The following is a 21,044-nucleotide window of genomic DNA, read 5'->3' on the forward strand; positions in this document are numbered from 1 at the left end:
GCTGTTGTGTTGTCAATAGATCCTCTAATATTTAACAGAAAAAATACAATAAACCACGTACTAATACACTCAACAAAAACTTTATATAGTTATACAACATTAACATCAACATGTGGAAAAAAAATACACACGGAAACGGTTACATTTGCAGTCGAATGTACACATGGCAACCCCCTTCTTTTCTTCCGCTTATACTGAAACAGTCCCAGCCATGTCACGGAGCTAAGAATAGATAAGCTACACGTTGTATCCCCATATTGCTTTGCGGCTGCACTGAGCTCCACGCCCATCACCCAGAGCGCACTGGGGCCTGATTACACTTTGCTGTGGAGGCGAGGAGGCCTGTAGAGATGAAATGAAGGGCCTACTGTAATCTCAGGGAGTAGAATATGGGATGCTGCGTTTACTGCTCGTGGCCATTCATCCATCTCTGTCTTGATGTTCCACTTGGCAATGCAACCAATGCATATATTACACAGTGATCATTTTTATCCTAGATCTACATTATGCTGTATTATATACTGCAGGAAATTATAACAAAATCATTACACCTATCACAAAACCAGTTATCAAGTGCTTCTTTATCATTTTAAGCACAGAAAAAATCTGCATTTGGAAGAGTTGAAGAGATCAGCAGTAGTTAAGCATGCATGCAGACAAAGGTGGCCTGCCCTATGGTTGCAAACAATGCCTTTTTCAAATGGCTTTCTTTATGGGTTGTCTCTTTTGTGCTCACAGTTTGGGCACAAGTACAAAACAGAGGACACTTGGATATTTTTAATTTGCCAGCTCATGTATCATAGTTTATCTTTCTATCTATAATTAAAGATTTAAAAAGAGGATGAACTTGTCATTTTAGAGAGCACGGAAAATTTAGACAAAATATATACATTTATTTTCAATTATATATTTTTATCACATTTGATCATATCTTCTCTCAAAGCCATAAGCATTTGCATATGTAGCCTTTACGCCTTCACAAGTAAATCATCACGTAACATGATCTGAAAAGGGAAATGAAAGCTCATCATCTGTTGCTCAAGTTCACTGCGAAAATGAGACGTGTATACTGTAGAGGAACACTGACAACTTCTGTTCTCAATATGTATACTGAGTTGTTTAAAAAATAATAGTGATACGTCAGAATCTGAGAGGTGAAAAAAATACTCAGCTACAAAAACTGACACCAAATCTTTGACATTTTATCTTTGTCATGTAAAAAATGGATTATACAGTTTAGGCTTTCATCATGTTGTATCTAAATGTTGGCTTCAACAGATTGCCCTCATGTCAGCTCCTCTCTTAACACACAGCAGGTGCCTTTCGTTAGTTGTGTGTCTTGCGCCCCCTGCTGTCATTTGCCAGAACAGTCATGTCAGTGTCTTAAAGAGCTGTAACTTGCAGATCAAATTGCTGGACTTAGTGGACAAATGTGGGCAGGAAAAGAATTTCAGTTAGGCTTTTCTCTCTGGTGTCTTTGCCTGAAGTCACCGATTTCCAGTTGATTAAACAAAAATCAGCTTAGTGAACAGTTTGGTTTTAATCTTTGAGTGTGCAGCAGGCTGTTGTTATGAATTAGTGTGCTATGCGTTCTTTATACAATAAAATTGCAACTATTAAAGGTAGCTTTCCGACAAAAATATAGTAAGTTAACATCTTTACAATAGACTCTCCCACTGATATCACAAAGAGGGTTAGTTTGGCTGACAGCAGGTGTGTAGTCAGTCTGAGTATTTCAACCAAGCACAACTCCCCAAGAAACACAGAACAAAACCTCATTCACACATTGCAAACTTTATACATCACTTCACTCATGAATTCTCACACAGCATACTCAGTTTTAACTGTTGTCAGAATTTGTCCGCTGTTCGGTCGTTTTTGCTTTCTTTGACCCATCTGTGTTGTGCTCCCTCTTCCTCTTTTGTCTGTTCTTCTGCCCTTCCTCTTGTCTGAACTGGTGCCTGTTGGGAAAACGATGTCACAATCGTATCCTGAGACCAGTGACATCAATGTACTGAACTGAAGATTGAAGCATTATGTGCCTTTTTTAATGTTTAATGACAAAGTGTTTTCATATTCAAATTTGGCAGCATTTGTAAAACTAGAAGAATAATTTCCATTGACTCTCTCAGACAAAAACATTTTATATTTTGGGAATAACAATCATATAATCATCATTTCTGTTCACATATAGTCCTATTCATTCAGGATATCAAACTTTAAGTTAAGGCCTGTAATTATGTAAAAATGAGTGAAAAGAGTCCTGGTTTACAATCATTTTATATCAATCTAAGGCGTAGTGAAGAGCACTGTGATCTCACCTGGACTGCCAGCGTCGGCCACTGTTCCACACTCTACCAAAGGACGGAAGCCAGTTGGCATCTGTATGTGAGCTGTGATCAAAGTTGGCCCCTACTCTGTTTGGTGGAAGCTTCCTCAGCTTCTCTTGCTCCTCTGGTGGCAAAAGACAGATAAAGCCATTTTAAGATTTTGTCGATTTTTCCTAGAGTCTACATGGATACAATCCAAGATGAGGAGACAAGTGATGTGACAGCAACCGATAACAATAAAATTGCTCAAGTCTAATTGAAATTATCATCAAGTCTGGAACATTTCTTTGAGCAAATGAGCTGACAACAAATTGACTGAACACACAACATTTGAAAATGTTGGTTCCTACTCTGTTTGAGGAACTCTTGGAGCGATGGGCCAATCTCTGGATGTGCTGAAGAACTGGAAGTCCCCTCCAGAGGATCATCCTGGAGCCAAGGAGGGACAGCGCCTGTGACACAGAGAGGCCATATGCTTACTCTTCATCAAACATATGCAAGAGGAAGATAAGTTTAAATACTTAATAGTTCATAATCACAGTACCTGTATGAACATTTCCACTGTTTGATGAATCCTGTAACAAAGAACAAATGATTGTCTTTATGTGAAAAAACAAGAAATGCTTAATAATTAAACACTTTTATTCATGATAGCTGTCTGTCTACCTGATAGCCTATGAAAGTCAGGCCTTGTCCTGTTGCATCCCATGGTCCTTCAACCATAGAGTCCACAAAGCTGCTACCCGGCTGCTGGTCTGATCCCTGAGATGTAAACTGAGAGCTGCTCCCCAAAGATGAACCCCAAAGAAGCAGAAGTCATTTCAAGTGCTACTGATGATTCATAGCAAAGAAAAAAAAGGATAAAGTATCATGGGTAGACACGCGTTACCTGACAGTATCCTCTGTAGACATGTCTGTGCCATTGGGTCCACTGAACAACTCTGGCTCTGCCTCGCGCTGATATTGATTCAGGAAAAGCCAACAGTGGTTCACAGAGGAAGTCTGAATACTGATCATGCATCATCTCAGCTATTATCATCACGACACACACACACTACTTTGCCCCAAATGTGAACATAAACCTCTCTTATGACCATCTCTATCTCATTTTTACCATAAGCTGATGTGGAAGACCACATAGTTAAACAGGTTTTCCAGAGGAGGGTTGCTTTAATTTAGGTGGAGAATGGTGGGATTTCCCATCCTGCATGCAACTCCTGAAAATCAACAGTCAAGCCCACAGTGATGGATACTGCCACTGCATCCTTGGAAAACAAACCTCTAAAAGAGACTGAAGGACCTCTTGACGATGCTTCTCTTGGGACCGGATATAATCAGCTTGCTGCAGGCATGAAAAGAAAAATAAACATAAACATAAAAAAGCAGATTTCAAGTCTGGTTAAAATAACATTCCTTAGGACTTCTTAGCCAAGCTAGTGGCTGTCTCAGAGCCATTACACATTAATGTTAATGTTAAGTTCATTTAAAAAAAAGAGAGAGAGAGAATGACTTTGCATTACCTGTTTAATGAATTCATCCTCCTTCTCCACAAATGATTCCAACACGTTTGCCAGCTCAGCTTTAAACCTTAACAAAAACAAACAATGATGCATTCAGAGAATTTTCTATCTTCAAAACAAATCAATATAGACTTTGAGCTTACTGGGCATACCTCTCAGTCTCCTCCTCTGTGATGATGACCTTGTCTCTGAGCTTGGGGTCGGCCTTATTGTCCCACCAGAACTTGTGTGTATTCTTCCTGTGTTCTGGACTGAAACCAAAGACATGAGAATTTTGTTAAGCCCTAAGATGTTTGACAAATGCATATTTTGTAGTTTGGGCAACATATGTCTTATATGGCTGTATGGAAATGTTTAGGCACTCCTGGGGAAATTACATATTACATTCCTACAAAGCAAAAGAGACTATAAAAAGACAGAAATAATATAAAAGCATGTCCATACAAACAAAATAAGCTAATTACAATTAAATAAAAACTTACGTGGCCATGTGTTCTAGCAAGCCACCATACAGTACTGGTCATGTTGCCATCTGTAACGTTTCTATCAACTTCAAGCCCACAGCAGTAACACCAGAATGTCTGCTTGTGCTGGGTACAATCAAACTTTTCTACTTGGGGTTTTTTAAGTGTTCGGCGAGCCTCCTTCACCTGGGAGACAGTGGATGAAACAAACACAGGAAACATAAATGTTGCACTCTAACTAAACCGGATGCAGTCTAATACAACAGCCCTGCAAAAAAAATCCTACCTCCATGAAGGTTATAATGTTGTTTAGGAGGCTGTAATTTGTGGTGTTGTTTATTTAAGACTCCAAGAATAAAATAGTTTAGACTGTACAAATACACAGTACAAATATGTGTGTGAAATAAATGATCAATAATCAAATAAAACAACTCTGAATACGTTTGAGAGTATAATATGTGTGATGTGCATACTCTGTACATGAAACCATGAAACAGCAGATATAATCGGAAAAAAACGTATTAAAACATATAAGATACAAAACAGTAACACATCATTATTATAAGATGGTGTAGGCAATAACATTCAATGTGACAAATGGCAGATATGTTACTACAACTCAACAACAATTTATAGTCAAAAATGAATGTCAGATAGCACAAGTTATTAAACACAAAAGACTTAAAATTAGTGTCGCTCAAACGACGGTTTGCAGCTAGCTAGGCTACTACGCAAATAGAAGGGAAAAGCTGACATCCGTATTAATCGGCTGGCATTAGTTTGCTTACCTTTTCTAAGAATTTGAGAAGAACCACTCTGAGCCTGCTTTGATGATTTTTCCCAAATATATGTCCCTTCCCGGTGAATGTTGTTTGCCTACATATGGCACAGTAATAAGCACCCATTTATACAGCGTGTAGAAGCCGAGAATATGTTAGAGTTGAGATTTCACAGGACCCGAGCCAAACCAAACATCTCAATCCTTTATTGATTGATTTATTCATTAATTATTCGCAAACCAACATTGCCTAGCACTAGTAAGCTACTACAGGAAACAATTCCGTCTTAATATGTTTCCCCCAGGAAACAAACAGGACCTGCGGAACTGTTGTTAAACCCACTAAACGTCATGCTAATAGGTAAATAAGGAAAGTGCTGCATCTGGGGGCAACTGTACGTTGCTCTCGGATCTTAACGACTTTATAACTATCGACTTTATACGTTACCTAAATACCGACACCGGCATTTATTGTAATATTAGCGTTCCTGGAAAAGTTAGCTAGCCCGACTGTTTGAATGGAAATGTCTACAATCCAGGGTCTAAGAAAGTTTATCGAGGAGAGACTGGGTGCTGCTGCTGAGGAAATATTCGGAGTTTTTCAGAAGACTATTGTGAAGTATGAGGATGAGATCGGGCGTCAGCGCAGACTGCTGGATAATGTTTTGAAACCCGAAATAAAGCTATACAAGATAGGTGTATAAAACTTTAATTATCTTTAAAAAGCAAATTCGAGATTTTAAAAAAAAAAAATCATGATATTGTGTAACCTACTCATGTCCATTGTCCCTTTAGATCTCCGACAGCAAAATATCGCTAAGGAGGAGGAGGTTGCTGACCAGCAGCTCTGTTACCAGGAGAGGAACATCAGTCTGGACCAAGAGGACCCAGAGCCTCCACAGATTAAAGAGGAACAAGAGGAACTCTGCCCTAGTCAGGAAGGAGAGCAGCTGGTACTGAAGCAGGAGGATGATACCTTTTTGTTAGCTCCTATTTCTGGGGAAAGTGACTACAGTGAACCAGAACCAAGTGACCTCCAGCACCTGTCTCACAACTCTCATGTAGCTGAAAGCCAAGCTCATGACAAAGGCAAGCATGGAGACTCAGTATCAGCTAGGAATGCAGAGACTAAGTCAAAGAAGAGACATCACAAAGGCAATATTCACAGTAACCATGTACATAACTCTACCATGTCAAAGATGAACCCAAATACCTGCACAGGTACAAAGTGTGACACTTGTGGGAAAACATTTAAGTGTAAGTCCCAATTGATTATACATCTGAGAGTCCACACAGGTGAGAAACCATATTCTTGTGAAACATGTGGGAAATATTTCAGATATAGTAGTGGTTTGTTTGTCCACATGAGAACCCACACAGGTGAGAAACCATATTCTTGCAAAACATGTGGGAATAGTTTCAGATCTAGGAATGGCTTGATGGTCCACATCAGAACTCATACAGGTGAGAAGCCGTATTCTTGCAAAACATGTGGGAAAGGTTTCATATCTAGTAGTGGCCTTTTGGTCCACATGAGAACGCACACAGGTGAGAAGCCGTATCCCTGCACCACCTGTGGGAAAAGATTCAGTGACCTATCAATCCTGAAAAGGCATACGAGCATCCACACAGGTGAGAAACCGTATTCTTGTAAAACGTGTGGCAAAGATTTCCGACTTGGCAGTGACTACAGAGTTCACATGAGAATGCATGCAGGCGATAAGCCGTACCTTTGCAACATCTGTGGGAAAAGATTTTGCCACTTGTCAAACTTTAAAAAGCACACAAGAATCCATACTGGTGAAAAGCCATATACTTGCACAACATGTGGGAAAGCTTTCAGACTTAGTAGTGAATTGACAGCCCACACTGGAAGAGCCCACACTGGCGAGAAGCCATATCACTGCAACACTTGTGGAAAAGGATACTTTGGTGTGTCTCAGTTGGCAAGGCATGTAAGATCACACACAGGCAAGTAGCCTTGTATTTGAAGAATGAAGAGCCACATATTTGCAGTTTTTGTGGGAAATGTTTTTCACAAATCACACACTTCAAAAACCTGAGGATTACACAGGAGAAACTACTGAGCTTTTGCAGTAACTGCATCTTAGTAACTGAATGAAGAAAGTTTCATATTGCTAAGAGATTACAATACATTGTCAACATTTGTTGAAATAGCCTTCATTTTTCATTTTTGTAAATCTTCTTTCTTTCTTTCAAATCTTTTGTTTCACAGTGAGTGCACAGTGACAGTCCCTACCAATTTAACCAACCAATGTACCAATTCTGTCTTCAGATTTTGTTTAAATTCTTTACTTAAGATTTTAATTATGTAGTATGTGATTGGTAAAACTTGAAATAATTGTTGTCAATTTGGGATTTAGAGTGAATACATAAATTGGAAAGATGTACTACATGGTACTGTCAACTAATTTAATTAGTTAATTTAATTAATATGTGTTTTGATCCTAGTTATTCAGACTGATGTTCTTCATTAACAGATTGAAGGATAATTTATGATTTATTTCAACACTGTAATGGCATATGGCAGTAATATAAGAATATCAGTCACTCTAATTTAAAAAGCAAATTATGTGAATTTTTAGGCCATTGGTATGTGTGTGTGTGTGTGTGTGTGTGTGTGTGTGTGTGTGTGTGTGTGGATACTGTATATATATGTGTGTGTGTATATATATATATATATACTGTATATATTCATGTATGTACGTGTCTGTGTATGTAGTGCATGTAAAATAAAAAACAAACGACAACGGAACAAAAAGCTCTCTTCTCGTCTTCTACTGCCGGAACTTAATAGCGTGACACCCAGCGGAAGTAATCATTACGGGCGCCAGTTCGGTTGATTTTGTAGTCGTCGCGCTAATAAACGTTTCACTTGTAACTAAGCAACTATGTCTTCGGTTCAGTGTTTGAGAAAGTTTGTCAACGAGCGGCTAACCGCTGCTACTGACGAAATATTCAGAGTCTTTGAAAAAACGATCGCTGAGTACGAGGAGGAGATCGATCGCCAGCGCAGACTGTTGGAAATCGTTTGGAAACCTGAAATAAGGATTCGCAGGATAGGTCTGTAAAACTCACCCAGATATTAGTTTTTTTTAATCATCGCACTAGTAAGTCACTCTTGTGTTTCTTGGTCCCTCCAGAGCTATTATAATTCCTTGGATTTTTTTTTTTTTTTTACCATGACATTAGTAACCTACTCATGTCCATTGTCCCTGTAGAGCTCTCTAAGGAGGGGGAGGTTCGTGGTCACCAGCAGCTCTGTAACCAGGAGAGGAACTCCAGTCTGGACCAAAAGGATCCAGAACTTCCACAGATTAAAGAGGAACAGGAGGAGCTCTGCACCAGTCAGGAAGGAGAGCAGCCTCTAATGAAGCAAGAGACAGATATGTTGACTCCTATACATGAGGAAAAAGACCACAGTGAAGATCAGAATATGTACATGAACACTGATGAATCTCAGAGTGCAGCAGAGGAAGAGTCTGTAGTCAGCAAACTGGTTGTACTAAGCTCTGTGGTACTGGAACCAAGCAGGGACCACCAGCTTCTCTCTCACAACTCTCAGTCAGCTGAGAGCCAAGATCATGGAGCAGGCAAGCATGGAGACTCAACCTCAGCTAAAACTGCAGAGCCAGAACCACAGAGGAGTCATAACAAGAGTCAAACTAACAACTTTATCAACGAGATTTGGTGTAACATTCACACAGATAAAATGCCTTTCAAATGTGACACATGTGGAAAAACCTTTCAGTATGAGTCCAAACTGAATACACACTTGAGAATCCACACAGGTGAGAGGCCGTATTTGTGCAACACCTGTGGGAAAAGATTCAGGCAGACGTCAGCGCTGAATGTTCACGTAAGAACCCACACAGATGAGAAGCCATATTCTTGCAGCACTTGTGGGAAAAGATTCAAACAGTCATCAACACTGAACGTTCACATAAAAACCCACAGTGGTGAGAAACCGTATTTCTGCAACACCTGTGGGAAAAGATTCAAGAGGAAATCGTCACTGAGAGACCATTTAAGAAACCACACAGGTGGCGGACCTTATTGTTGCAACACCTGTGGGAAAAGATTCAAAAAGATGTTGGCACTGAATGTTCATATAAGAACCCACACAGGTGAGAAGCTGTACAACTGAATAACACCTGTGGAAAAAGATGGATTCTGGATGGCTGTTGGTTGTGCCAAATGTCAGTATTTATGAGGCATTTCAGAAACACTTTTGAGTTTCAAGTTGAACAAGAACTTAAAATCCATGTGCCTCAAGGAATATTTGATGTTGTTAATGTTTTGCATACTTTTGGTATTTCATGCTAGACCCCTTACCTCCAGTTATGGGAAAACAAAATCTACAGCTACAACGTAATGCTGCAGTGCGCAGTCATGTTTTAGACAATAGTATGTTTCCAACTTTGTGGTAGTAGTTTGAGGAAGGCCTCAGGATTCATGAAGAAATTGTCTTATGTGGTTGTCAACTGAATGTGTTTGGGGTTTGTTTTTAACAAGCCATTTGAAGATGCCATCTTCTTGGGAATCGTTTTCACAGTTTTCTGGCAAAAAATAAAACAATGAAACTACTTATTAGTTGTAGCTCTACTCTTGTGGCTGAACTAATTCTTGTTGCCTTCTGACTTTCTTTCTTCCAGAAGACTTAGGGAAGTGACTTTCCAAACAGGCGCATAGACACAGTTCATTTACACACATAAAAACAATGTAAAAATACAATTATTCAATTAATCATTTCAGTTCTGTTTTCTGATTTCAACTTCTCAAGTGGAGACTTTGCTGCTTTTCTTAGTTTTATATGATAGTAAGCTGAATATCTTTTAATTGTTAGGGAGCTTCTTTTTTTTTAAAATATATTTGACTGAATTAAATAATTAATCTAGAAAATAATGCAGATTAATCAATAATGACAATAGTTTTAAATTTTGGAATCTTAAAGAGTACTTCCTTTATAATTCCCTCTAGAGCTCCCAAAGCATAAGGAGGAGGAGATTCTCACTGATCAGCAACTCTGTAACCAGGGGAGGGACTCCAGTCTGGACCCAGATTAAAGAGGAGCAGGAAGAACTCTGTGCAAGTCAGGAAGGAGAGCAACTTGTACTGGAACAGGAGAATGAATCTTTTAAATTGAGTCCTACTTGTGATGGAAGTGACCACAGCAAAGATCACACTCTACTTTTTGACCCTGATCAAAAGTCTCATAATGCAGTAGAGAGAGAACCTCAGTCCAACATTTCAGATGAATGGCTGCAATCTGAATCAGACAGAAATCACTCCTCAGTGACAGAACCAAACAGTGACCATATCCAACATGTTAGAACAGAGCAGAAACAGTATATGTGCACTGTCTGTGGGAAAAGTTTTAGAATTAGGACAAACTTAAAATTGCACATGAAAATTCACACTGGGGGGAAACCTTACTGCTGCCAGTACTGCAAGAAAGCTCATCTCATCTGTGTCGAGGCATCTCCGAGTGCACACGGGGCGAAGCCTTATGAATGCTGTTTGTATGGAAAAAGATTTAATGTCAGTACAACATTGAAAGTCCACCACAGAATCCACACAGGTGAAAAGCCATATAAATGCAAAACATGTGATAAAGCTTTCACAACATCCTCAAACCTGAAGAAGCACATGGCTCTGTACAGTAAGGTCGCAGATGGTAGACAGGATAGAAGCTGTCACTGTATGAAAAATGTTACTGGAAACCACAATGAAATGGTGTAAATTGTTACACTAAAATTTTTTATAAGTGAATCTTGTGTTGGGACGTAATCTGCAGGTACATTCTACAGTTGAATCAAACATGCACATCAGGCTTATTTTTCCAGTATGCTATAAATATGTTTAAATTTGACTACTTTTAGGCCAGCAAAATAGTTAAGAATCCAGCATTTCTCCTCCAGTATTTTACTTTTGGCACAGTGGAGAGAGCTTCTAAACAAAATTTACATTTTCAAATTGGGAAATAAAATACAATTTACTGAAAATATAATTAAAGCTTTGTTTGCGGAGACGTAAATAAAAGGAAAACGTGACCCATGAAGTGATGGGTATGATATTTTTCCTGAAAAATTATTATTATTTTTTAATTTATCATTGTTGAGGTTTGTTCATTTTCAGTGAATAATAAAAATTTTATAACTGTGAATTTCTTATTTCTCAAATAGTTTGCCTTTACGCGCGTATTTAGACTTGGCGTTGACTTATTACTGATATATTAACACACTGAGAATTGATGAACCACTAACATCCGCAGGACGCGCGTTCCCTTTAAATCAGAGTAACATCATATTGAGTCCGGCGGAAGTAAACATACAATTACAGCAATGCGGATTCCTGCCAAGTTCACTTGTCTAGCTCTTATATGACATGTTTTAGTCTTGTCCTGTAGAGCATCTCATGCTCAGCTGATTCACTGACAATGTCTGCAGTTTTGACTTTCAGAGAGTTTGTCAACGAGCGACTGACAGCTGCTGCTGAAGAAATATTAGGAGTTTTTGAAAAAACAATCGTAGTGTATGAGGAGGAGATCGATCGTCAGCGCAAATTGTTGGATGTCGTCTTGAAGCCACAGATAAAACTTGACAGGAAAGGTATGTAATATTACACTTTTCATTGCTAAATAAAAACATGGGTATAAATGTATATTCTTATTTAGCTGGTCCTATCAGTACTTAAAATGACACAGGGTACCACTTACTGAATAAGCACTAGCCTATATTTACTAATTAGAAACGGATTAGTCATAAGCCATAATAAGAATATCCCTTGGGTTGTCAGTTTGTGGAAAATCCTCCTCCAGCATGACACTTATGTCCTTTTAGCCATCTCTTAAATTTAGTAAGGAGACTCTACCACCACCAATTGACTGTATCACTTAACTAGAAAAGGGCTGCAGGACATTTTGTCCAACACATTATTAACTGCAGACTCGATTTAGTACTGTAGATTAATGATTTATTAGCATTTATGAATATTTAATAAGACTCCAAAAGATGTCACATTTGTCTGCGGAAAACTATAATAGACATTTTCACTATTTTCTGTCATTTGAAAGACAATGCTTTTAAGATTAATCAGTAATGAAAATAATTAATGTAGCTCTACTTTTACTTAAATAAAATTTAAATGAATTCTTCTTCCATCACTGGAGGATTCTCAGCTTTACTTAGCTCCTTAAACCTAACCACAGAGAGTGCTTTTTTTGTCTGTCCCTTCAGATGTATCACAGTCATCTGAATGTAATGAGGAGCTTCTCCTGGACCAGCTGCAGTTCTGTAACCAGGAGAGGAACTCCAGTCTGGATCAAGAGGACCCACAGGTTCCACAGGTGAAAGAAGAGCAGGAGGAACTCTGCACCAGTCAAGACAGAGATCAGTTTGTACTAAAGCAGGAGACTTATCCTTTGATGTTGAGACCCTCTTCTGAGGGAAGTGATCACAGTGAAGATCAGACTGTGATTTTGGATCCTGACCAAACACAGGGTGCAGCAGAAAGAGAGCCATTGACCAACATATCAGTTATAGTGATAAAATCTGAATCTGACAGAGAAGGCTCAGGTGTATCAGTACCAAACAGTGACCACCACCTTTCTCACAACTCTCACACAGCTAAAAGCCAAGACCACAGAGGAGGAAACCAAGAGAATGCAAGTACTGATCAGAAACCAAAGAACAAACATTTACATTTCAAATGTCTATTTTGCACTGAGGAGTTTCATGATTTCTTGAAGTTAAAAATTCACATAAGAACCCACACTGGTGAAAAACGTTTTAAATGTGACACGTGTGGGAAAGGGTTCACCCAAAAGGCTCTGGTCAGGACTCACATGATGACTCACACAGGGGTAAAACCCTTAAGATGCAGAGTATGTGGAAAGGAATTTAACTGTCAGTCAAACCTTGTCAGTCATATGAAAACTCACACTGGCGAGAAGCCACATATTTGTGTCACGTGCGGGAAAAGTTTCCGTCGCAGAGCAGACCTGAGGAGGCACAACAGAACTCACACAGGGGAGAAGCCTTACAGCTGTGTCCACTGCGGGAAGGAGTTTTCTTACCACTCCTCTCTCACAAATCATGTCCGACTGCATACGGGGGAGAAGCCTTATAAATGTATTTGGTGTGGGAAAAGGTTTGCTGTCAGCACAACGTTGAAAATACACACCAGAGTGCATACAGGGGAAAAGCCGTATAAATGCAGCTTTTGTGGGAGGAATTTTGCTCATAACACAGGACTGAGATTACATAGAAGGATCCATGCAAGGGAGAAACAACAGAGCTGAAATTCCCTCTGACAAAAGTTCAAAAATATTCAAAAATCACACAAAGTAAGATCAGGTTGTTGGGATTCCACTTAAACTTGTGCCATGTTGGAAGCGTTGTAGTTTTTAGGTCTGACAATTTCTAGGTAAAACTGATGCAGAGGCTTATTCAGACACAAGCTCAGCCTCGAGGGAGAAGAGTTCACAAGCTGCTCCACTCTGAAGGAGAAAATGACTGTTTACCAAGAGACTTGTGTGGTGTTTCTCAGTAAGTCTCGCATTGTGGACTTAATATGTCAAAAAGGGAAAGTTTTATTCACAAATGTTTACTTTATTTACAAGGAATTCTTGTGCTTGTTCCAACATGTTCTTATGATCAAACCATTTTGCTTGCTAGATTGTCATGCCAGTCAGTGACAGTATCAAGTCACTGGATATGACACGCTGATTAAAAAAAGTTTCAGTGGCAACAATAATGACCATTTTAATTCAGCCATAATTACAACAGGTGAGTGTGTACTGAGTGTGGATAAACCATCAAACACAAATCAAATACAAATACAAATGCACATAAGCAGTTTAACAGTAACATAAGGTGCAACTCTGTATCTCCACCCAGTAAAATGGGGAAAATGATATCTACCTGAACAGACAATAATAAAACAGTTTTATAAACCTGCTTATTCTTAAAATAAAGTACTATACACAGTTTGTAAAGTATATACACTCAGTTGGCAATTTATTAGTTACACCTATCCACGAGTAATGTGGTTTAATACAACAGTCCTGCAGTGAATCCCCTCTACATGAAGATAATGATGTTCAGTTTTTATTGAAATTATTTTGGTGACGTGTTGATACAACTGTATGATAATTTTGGACGTTTGTGGCTCTGTTGGTCTGTATTGCATTACACAGAGGGATGTTTCTCTTATTTAGCCTAACCTCGTTGATGTAAATGGGGTGAACAAAAAAACAGAAACACCTGTAATTCCAAACTCGCTCCGGACCAGTAGGTGGCAGTGTGAGCTAAAGAGCTCGTTTATTTCGGCAACATATCATGCGGAAGTAAACAGAAAACAGAACGCAAAGAGTTTCGATGAAGTTTTAGGAAAAGAGAATATCTCAGTTTTAATGTGACAATGGCCTCAGTCCAAAGTATGCGACAGTTTGTCTGTGATCGATTAACTGCGGCTGCTCAGGAAATACTGGGAGCCTTTGAAAACAAAATAGCAGATTACGAGACAGAAATCGCTCGTCAACGCAGACTCTTGGAAGTAATTTTAACGCCCGAGTTAAAGTTACACCGGACAGGTTGGTAAAATGGAAAAATGCGTCTTTGATGAAACAACTTATGTGTTAAACATGCGACTTTATCGGTGCATTTATACTGTAGTTTTTGCCATGTCGTGCCCTGTCTTACAGACAGACCAGTTTGACAGGTATGACGAGACGTGGTGCATGCTGTGATCGATTAGAGTTGGGCGTATCCCGTATTTGCCATGGTACATGTGTGTTGGGATTGTTTGTACACCGGCATGTTCTTATTTTTATCCAAATACTATTACAACACATGTTAGTCACATGATGCAAAAATACACGCGGAAGTCCTAAGGTCATATCCCCGGAATTGGGCAATAATACAAGTCAATAATTGACAGATACTAAACCAGAGCCTCCCCACCGCTCTTATTGCTGCGTCCAGGGCTGTTTAGACACAGGCGAGGCTAGGCGGTCGCCTGGGACGCCAAAGAGGAGGGGGAACTCCTGTCCAGATCATACTGCAGCTTATGCGCACTGACAGTCAATTATAGGAATATTGTAAGACACTATACTTAGGATTATTGTAAAACTGGAAAAGTCGTTGTGAGTGAGTCCATGTTCCACTTTTAGTTATACACTAAAGTCAGTAAAACTGCTTCTTGGAGTGAGGGTCTATTTTCTACCCATAAGATATTGTTTTTTTTTTTTTCACTGCTGTGTTTCCAATTAACATTACTCATTATAGATGGGATTATTCACAACAGTTACATATAGACTTCCTTTGTCCTTCCCCTTAGCACTTCCACAGACAACTGTCCATAAAGAGGAAGAAGTTTTCCTGAACCATCAGCAGCACTGTAATCAGCAGACAAGCTCCAGTCAGATTCAACCAGATCGTTCTCGGGTTAAAGAGGAGCACGTGGAAATGTGCATTAGTCAGGAGCGACAGCAGCTTGCACAGCAACAGGAGACTGATGCCTCTAAGTTGGCTCCCGCTTGCGAGGGACGTGTCCACACTGATCAGTCTCAGGTTTCGGACACCGATCAACCCCAGACTGCAGCAAATAATGATCCTCGATCCAGCATCTCAAACAAAGAGACATTATTTGAATCTGACAGGGAGAGTTCTTCAGTATCTGCACCGCACAGTGACCAGCACCTCCTCTCTCACAACTCTCGTGTAGCTGAAAGCCAAGATGCCATATCTTCTACTCATGGTAGTGCAACACCAAATAGAAATACTGAGTCAGTACAAAATGAGAAAAACAGTGGGGAGAACACAGCATCAGCTACAAATACTAAGCAAACATCAGATAAGAAGAGCAATGAAGGGGACACAAGTACTGAACCAGCGCAAAATAAGGAATGTAACAATAAGACCACCACATCAAATAAAGGCACCCAGCTAACGCTAAATGAGAAAAGTAACGATGAGAACCTGACATCAAAAGGAAATGGCAAACCAACACCAAATGAAAAAAGCCAAGAAGACAGACAAACCAAGAAAGACAACGATAACAACACAACAACAACCAAAAGTATTGAGCTAATACCAAATGAGAAACCCAGTGATGGGAACACTACATCAAACAAAAGTACAGACATAACACCAGATGAGAAAAGCATCAATGAGAACACGGCATCAACTGAAAGTATGGACCCAACACCAAAACAGAAACCTAATGATGAAAACACGACCGGAACCAGAAATACTGCATCAACACAAAATACAGATCCAAAAGAAAAACAAAGCAAGACACAAAAGAAACCCAATGGTGCCACATCAACTTCAAGTGCTAAACCATTGCTAAGTAAGAAACAGAATGATGAGACAGTATCAAACACAAGTACTCCGCTAACACCAAATATGAAAAGTAATGGTGAGGAAACAACAACAGCTAAAAGTACTGAACCAACACCAAATACGAAAAGCCTAGATGGGAGACCAAATGAGAAAGGCAATGATAACAAAACATCAACCAGAAGTACGGAAATAACACCAACCGAAAAAAGCGACAATGAGAACACACCAAAAGAAAAAGAAGACACAGAACACAAGACACCAAAGGAACCCAGTGATGGGAAAGCCACATCAACTTCAGGTACTCAAACACCACTAAGTAAGAAATGCAATGATAAGACAACATCAAACAGAAGTACAAAGAAAACACCAAGTAAGAATCTTAGCAGAGAGAACACAACATCAAGTAAGAGTAATGAGCAAACCCCTAATAAGAAACCCAAAGATGAGAAAACATCAACCACACACACAGAACCAACACCAGATAAGAGATGCAAAAATAGGAAAATGTCAATGTCGACAACAAGTAAGGAGCCAGCACCACGTAAAAAACAAAAGGATGGTAGCACAACATCAAATGGAAGTACTGATACAACTCCAAATAAGAGGTGTAAGGATGACAATACAACATCAACAAGAAGTGCAGAGCCGACACAAAAAAAGAAACGTAACAATGAGAAATCAACATCAAATGGAGGTTCTAACTCAAAACAAAACAGGAAAGATGGGAACTCATCAACTGGGAGTATTGAGGATGAAGAAAACCCTTACAAGTGTGACCGGTGCGGTAAAGTGATGTCCAATTTCAAAAACTACAAATTTCATATGAAATCTCACACTGTTGAAAAGACTTTCAAATGCGACACTTGTGGGATAATGTTCAGGGAGAGTTGGGATTTGAACAAACACTTAGTAATTCACTCAGTTGAGAAACCTTTCAAGTGTGACGTTTGCGGACATGGATTCAATCGTCGTTACAATCTTGACCTGCATGTTAGGGTTCACACCGGGGAAAAGCCGTTCAAGTGCAACACCTGTGACAAAAGCTTCACCTCGTGTGTGAATATGAAGAGGCACATGAGAATTCACACAGGTGAGAAGCCTTACACATGCAGCGACTGTGGGAAGGAATTCGCAGATTCTTCATCTTTCAAAAATCATCAACGAGTTCATACGGGTGAAAGGCCCTTCAAGTGTCCTCACTGCAAGAAAAAATTTGCTACCAGGACGACCATGAAAAGGCACACCATAACACACACGGGTGAAAGGCCGCATAAGTGCAGTGTGTGTGACAAGAGGTTTGGTCACAAATCAGACCTGAAATTACACATGAGGATACACACCGGGGAGAAGCCTTACAAATGTAGTACTTGCGAACTACAGTTCTCCACCTGGTTAAAACTCCACAGGCACAAGAGATTCCACACAAGAGATGAACAAAGCTCCTCTGCTTAAAAACAAGTGCTTTTGACATAAACTTGTGATAAAAGTAAATGAATTGTGCTAAAGTACATCTGCTGCAGAAATTTTAAGCTTTTAATTTAGCTTTTAAAAAGAGTATTCCACTGGTTTAGCGTTGAACTCCTACACTTTAATGTTGTCTGACAGTTTGGTAGAGGGATTGTTTCATTAGTGGAAGGTAATGTCGCCTCTAGCTGCTAACCTTAAGCAGACACCCTCAGATTTTTTTTTCATTCTGAACCCTGTGTTTTTTTGGTTGTTCCGTCACATTCTTGACTGTAATTAAAATCTAATGCTTTGTGTTAGCTGCACAAATTAGGTTCAACATACTTTGGACCTGCCAGGTGTTCAGACTTGAGCTGCATTTAAAAACAGAAGGGGGCAGCATTGGTGAGGATTTGTTGCTTCAGGTACCATCACAAAGATGAAATACAATCCAGGAAGAGCACTTATTCTCGATTCAAATATTTTTAGACTGCTCTAACAGACAATATATGAATTCAACCTGTGGTACCAGATAAAGGGTACATGCACATCTAACAGAGAAGGACAACTCATAGATCAGTTTACCTCTGAAAATGTGGAATGATGTGGTAAAAATGATCAATTTCATTATGACTAATGGGGAACGTCAACATTTTTAAACCCTGAAAGATAAGAACTGGAATAAAATCATTTTTATATTCACAAATCAAACATGATTTCTATCAGGTAAAATGGATATACAGAATAAACACAAAAGAAAGGCATAATGAATGTATTTTGTACAGCATATGGATGACAAAGCCAAACAGAATTTCTAGACTCTACAAACAATCCCTACTACTATGTGAATGGAAAATGGGAACAAGAATGTACTTGAATGTTGTCAGAGGATTCATGGGAGACTGTATGCACAATCCAGTAGCAAATAAGCACCTCTGTTAAGTGCGGAGAATTCTGCTGGAAGAATGTAATATGTTTTTTGTTTTTTTAAAACACCAACTCAGAAAAATGTGTTTCAGAAGACTCAACTTACTAGAGACAATGTGGTTTTGTGAATTTTCTTTTTTCTTTTTTTATGGGGTGGGGGGTGGGGGTCATTCCTTTTATCAGGACATACATAAAGTCAGATGGTGCGTAAATTACATTAAGAATCCATTTAGGATTGATGACAAGTATTTGTTTAAAATTTATGCAAAGGAGAAACTGACCTTTAAAGCTGCAAGTAAGCAGATTTCAATCATACAGGGTTAAACGGATTAACCTGGCTATTTTATATATTTTTGAAGGGTGTAAACAAGAGACTAAATACTTTACTTACCATTGTCTTCAAAAGGCAATCAATGAACATGATGTTTTTTGTGCTGCAAGCAAGTTATCTTTATACCAGCCTGTTCCCTTCGTGTCTTTACATGTTTTTTTTAATACAATTTGTTTGTATGTTTTATTTCTCTCCATATTCTTTACTTTCTTCACAGTTTGTGATTACATATTTGCAAAAATATATGAAAGAGTAAAGTGTTAAAATGGCATTTGAAATACTTTTCTATAAATAGTGCAGAAAAGCTGCACAGAGATTTATGCCCCAGTAACAGTAAATCTTTCATTTTGTGATGTAAACAGTACATTTGCACAATTCTCATTACTTTGGCTTGCATGTATTTGACTGCACTGTCCTTTATGGGATTAAGTTGCATTGCAGGAGAACTTGATGCAGCCAAATTTTTTGCTGACTCAAAATGAATTCTTTATATTACTGTGGTAATTCAGGGAGGTTTCAGTCAAAGCTAATGCTCAAGTTGTTGTTGGTAAATGTTTTTTAGTGTCTGGTATTTATCAAAAATCTTCAGGGTAGGAATCCCCCTCCAAGGGTGATCTGCCTGCTTCTCAGATGTGGAGGAATGTGATGCCTGTGTCCAGAGGCAGACAATCTTGAATCTCATTTTCTGAAGCATTTATCTGTAGAATAAAGACTGTTTTACAGAGAAATAGTCAGAAACCTGTTAATATTTTTTAAACACAGACTTAGATTTTCATAAAGCATTGAGAAATCTTTCCTGACAATTGTTTTTATACAGGAAATTGTTGGAAATTGTTAAACTGCACCTTTGTTATGTAAGTGCCTTAACTCCTCAACTTGTGACTTTGTTTTGAAATAAATTCTGTCCTAATTTGTTGAAAATGTCTGCAGTCCAATGTCTGAGACAGTTAATCAACAAGTGACTAGTTAAATACTGCAAGACCTATTTTATAGTATACTTCATAAAGATACACAGCGACCTTGATATAAAGGTGTATATGTGGAGATGCCTTATAAATGCCTCAGATGCAGGAAAGGATTCACACTCAGCACCAGGTTGAAAAAGCACATCAGAACCCACATAGGTGAAAAGCCATATATTTTAAGCATAATAACTAGTTAAGAAACTGACTATAAAACACACAAGAGACCAGCTGAGAGGTTCTGTGGAGAAGGGTCCATAAACAGCACAAAATGGAAGTCATAAGTGTTTATTCAGATGTCTCACTGAGTGGCTGAGTTCCAAACAGATGCCTAAGTTACTGATAGAGGAAAACTTTTTCAGCAGCATTGACTCACAAATGGTCCCATTCTGCCATCATGTGGCTCTTTAAATACTTTCACCATTTAATGGTTATATTTTGAGCAGGTTATATTTGTGTAAAATGTTAATCATGTCTACTCTGCAATGTTTCTGCTGCTGTATTTTCATTTGTATTTATTCTGAATTAAATTCTTGTAGTGGTTGAACTTTTTTTTCTTTTGATGTTTGTTAACCAAGTTCAAGCAAATATGAGGCTCTCGTGAACTGATGTTTGACTTGTCTCAACTTAAGCTAGCCCCTCATGTTAAGCTGCACATTTACTTGTTAAACAGCCTTTTTTAAAAGAAATAACTTGCTGCTCAGCTGTGTCATGCTGTTACAGAGAAACCTTCTTTAAGCACTGACTCAATTATAACCTCATTCTGCTCTCTGCTGGGCCTTTATGTAATTGCACCATCACATGTGTTATATTTTTGGAGGCTACATATGCAATATAAACATTCACTGGTAAGTTAAACCTTGGTTATTGTCAGTAGTAAAATTCCACCAGATATTTTATAGCTTTTAAAGTGTTACATC

The 21,044-nt window shown here is 38.8% G+C and overlaps 5 protein-coding genes across 5 annotated transcripts; 4 read left to right on the plus strand and 1 right to left on the minus strand.

Annotated features, from left to right (window-relative positions):
* Positions 1-64: 64 nt before the first annotated feature.
* Positions 65-5,380, minus strand: cenatac (centrosomal AT-AC splicing factor). Its single transcript, XM_018672795.2, is given in 12 exon segments — positions 65-1,961; positions 2,322-2,454; positions 2,681-2,782; positions 2,875-2,905; positions 2,997-3,111; positions 3,220-3,287; positions 3,610-3,672; positions 3,851-3,917; positions 4,003-4,101; positions 4,333-4,367; positions 4,369-4,500; positions 5,103-5,380. Coding segments are annotated over 12 exon segments (1,083 nt in total). The 5' UTR covers positions 5,220-5,380; the 3' UTR covers positions 65-1,840.
* Positions 5,381-5,448: 68 nt separating this feature from the next.
* On the plus strand, positions 5,449-7,257 carry LOC108881228 (zinc finger protein OZF). The gene is made up of 2 exons (XM_018673084.2): positions 5,449-5,788; positions 5,888-7,257. Exons 1-2 carry the CDS (start codon positions 5,611-5,613, stop codon positions 7,069-7,071), a joined length of 1,362 nt encoding a protein of 453 aa, XP_018528600.1. The 5' UTR covers positions 5,449-5,610; the 3' UTR covers positions 7,072-7,257.
* A 241-nt stretch (positions 7,258-7,498) lies between these two features.
* Positions 7,499-10,296, plus strand: LOC108881305 (zinc finger protein 33A). Its single transcript, XM_018673230.2, has 5 exons — positions 7,499-7,510; positions 7,699-7,705; positions 8,000-8,176; positions 8,335-9,240; positions 10,094-10,296. The coding sequence occupies exons 1-5, from the start codon at positions 7,499-7,501 to the stop codon at positions 10,177-10,179; spliced, it is 1,188 nt and encodes a 395-aa protein (XP_018528746.2). The 3' UTR covers positions 10,180-10,296.
* A 1,118-nt stretch (positions 10,297-11,414) lies between these two features.
* LOC108881256 (zinc finger protein 771) lies at positions 11,415-14,073 on the plus strand. The gene is made up of 2 exons (XM_018673131.2): positions 11,415-11,724; positions 12,352-14,073. The coding sequence occupies exons 1-2, from the start codon at positions 11,553-11,555 to the stop codon at positions 13,413-13,415; spliced, it is 1,236 nt and encodes a 411-aa protein (XP_018528647.1). The 5' UTR covers positions 11,415-11,552; the 3' UTR covers positions 13,416-14,073.
* A 325-nt stretch (positions 14,074-14,398) lies between these two features.
* On the plus strand, positions 14,399-20,671 carry LOC108881080 (zinc finger protein 37). The gene is made up of 2 exons (XM_018672872.2): positions 14,399-14,708; positions 15,455-20,671. The coding sequence occupies exons 1-2, from the start codon at positions 14,537-14,539 to the stop codon at positions 17,911-17,913; spliced, it is 2,631 nt and encodes an 876-aa protein (XP_018528388.1). The 5' UTR covers positions 14,399-14,536; the 3' UTR covers positions 17,914-20,671.
* Positions 20,672-21,044: the final 373 nt, after the last annotated feature.

This window comes from Lates calcarifer, linkage group LG13 (genome assembly GCF_001640805.2).
Source record: "Lates calcarifer isolate ASB-BC8 linkage group LG13, TLL_Latcal_v3, whole genome shotgun sequence".
In the NCBI taxonomy this organism is placed as follows: Eukaryota; Metazoa; Chordata; class Actinopteri; family Centropomidae; genus Lates; species Lates calcarifer.

Excerpts from the sequence above, each read along its gene's own strand:
- LOC108881305 (XM_018673230.2), top strand. Across the intron at positions 8,177-8,334 it reads AATAAGGATTCGCAGGATAG|AGCTCTCTAAGGAGGGGGAG; the intron begins GTCTGTAAAACT and ends TTGTCCCTGTAG. Across the intron at positions 9,241-10,093 it reads TCATATAAGAACCCACACAG|AGCTCCCAAAGCATAAGGAG; the intron begins GTGAGAAGCTGT and ends AATTCCCTCTAG.
- LOC108881256 (XM_018673131.2), top strand. The coding sequence starts at position 11,553 with ATGTCTGCAGTTTTGACTTTCAGAGAGTTTGTCAACGAGCGACTGACA. Across the intron at positions 11,725-12,351 it reads GATAAAACTTGACAGGAAAG|ATGTATCACAGTCATCTGAA; the intron begins GTATGTAATATT and ends CTGTCCCTTCAG.
- LOC108881080 (XM_018672872.2), top strand. The coding sequence starts at position 14,537 with ATGGCCTCAGTCCAAAGTATGCGACAGTTTGTCTGTGATCGATTAACT. Across the intron at positions 14,709-15,454 it reads GTTAAAGTTACACCGGACAG|CACTTCCACAGACAACTGTC; the intron begins GTTGGTAAAATG and ends CCTTCCCCTTAG.
- LOC108881228 (XM_018673084.2), top strand. The coding sequence starts at position 5,611 with ATGGAAATGTCTACAATCCAGGGTCTAAGAAAGTTTATCGAGGAGAGA. Across the intron at positions 5,789-5,887 it reads AATAAAGCTATACAAGATAG|ATCTCCGACAGCAAAATATC; the intron begins GTGTATAAAACT and ends TTGTCCCTTTAG.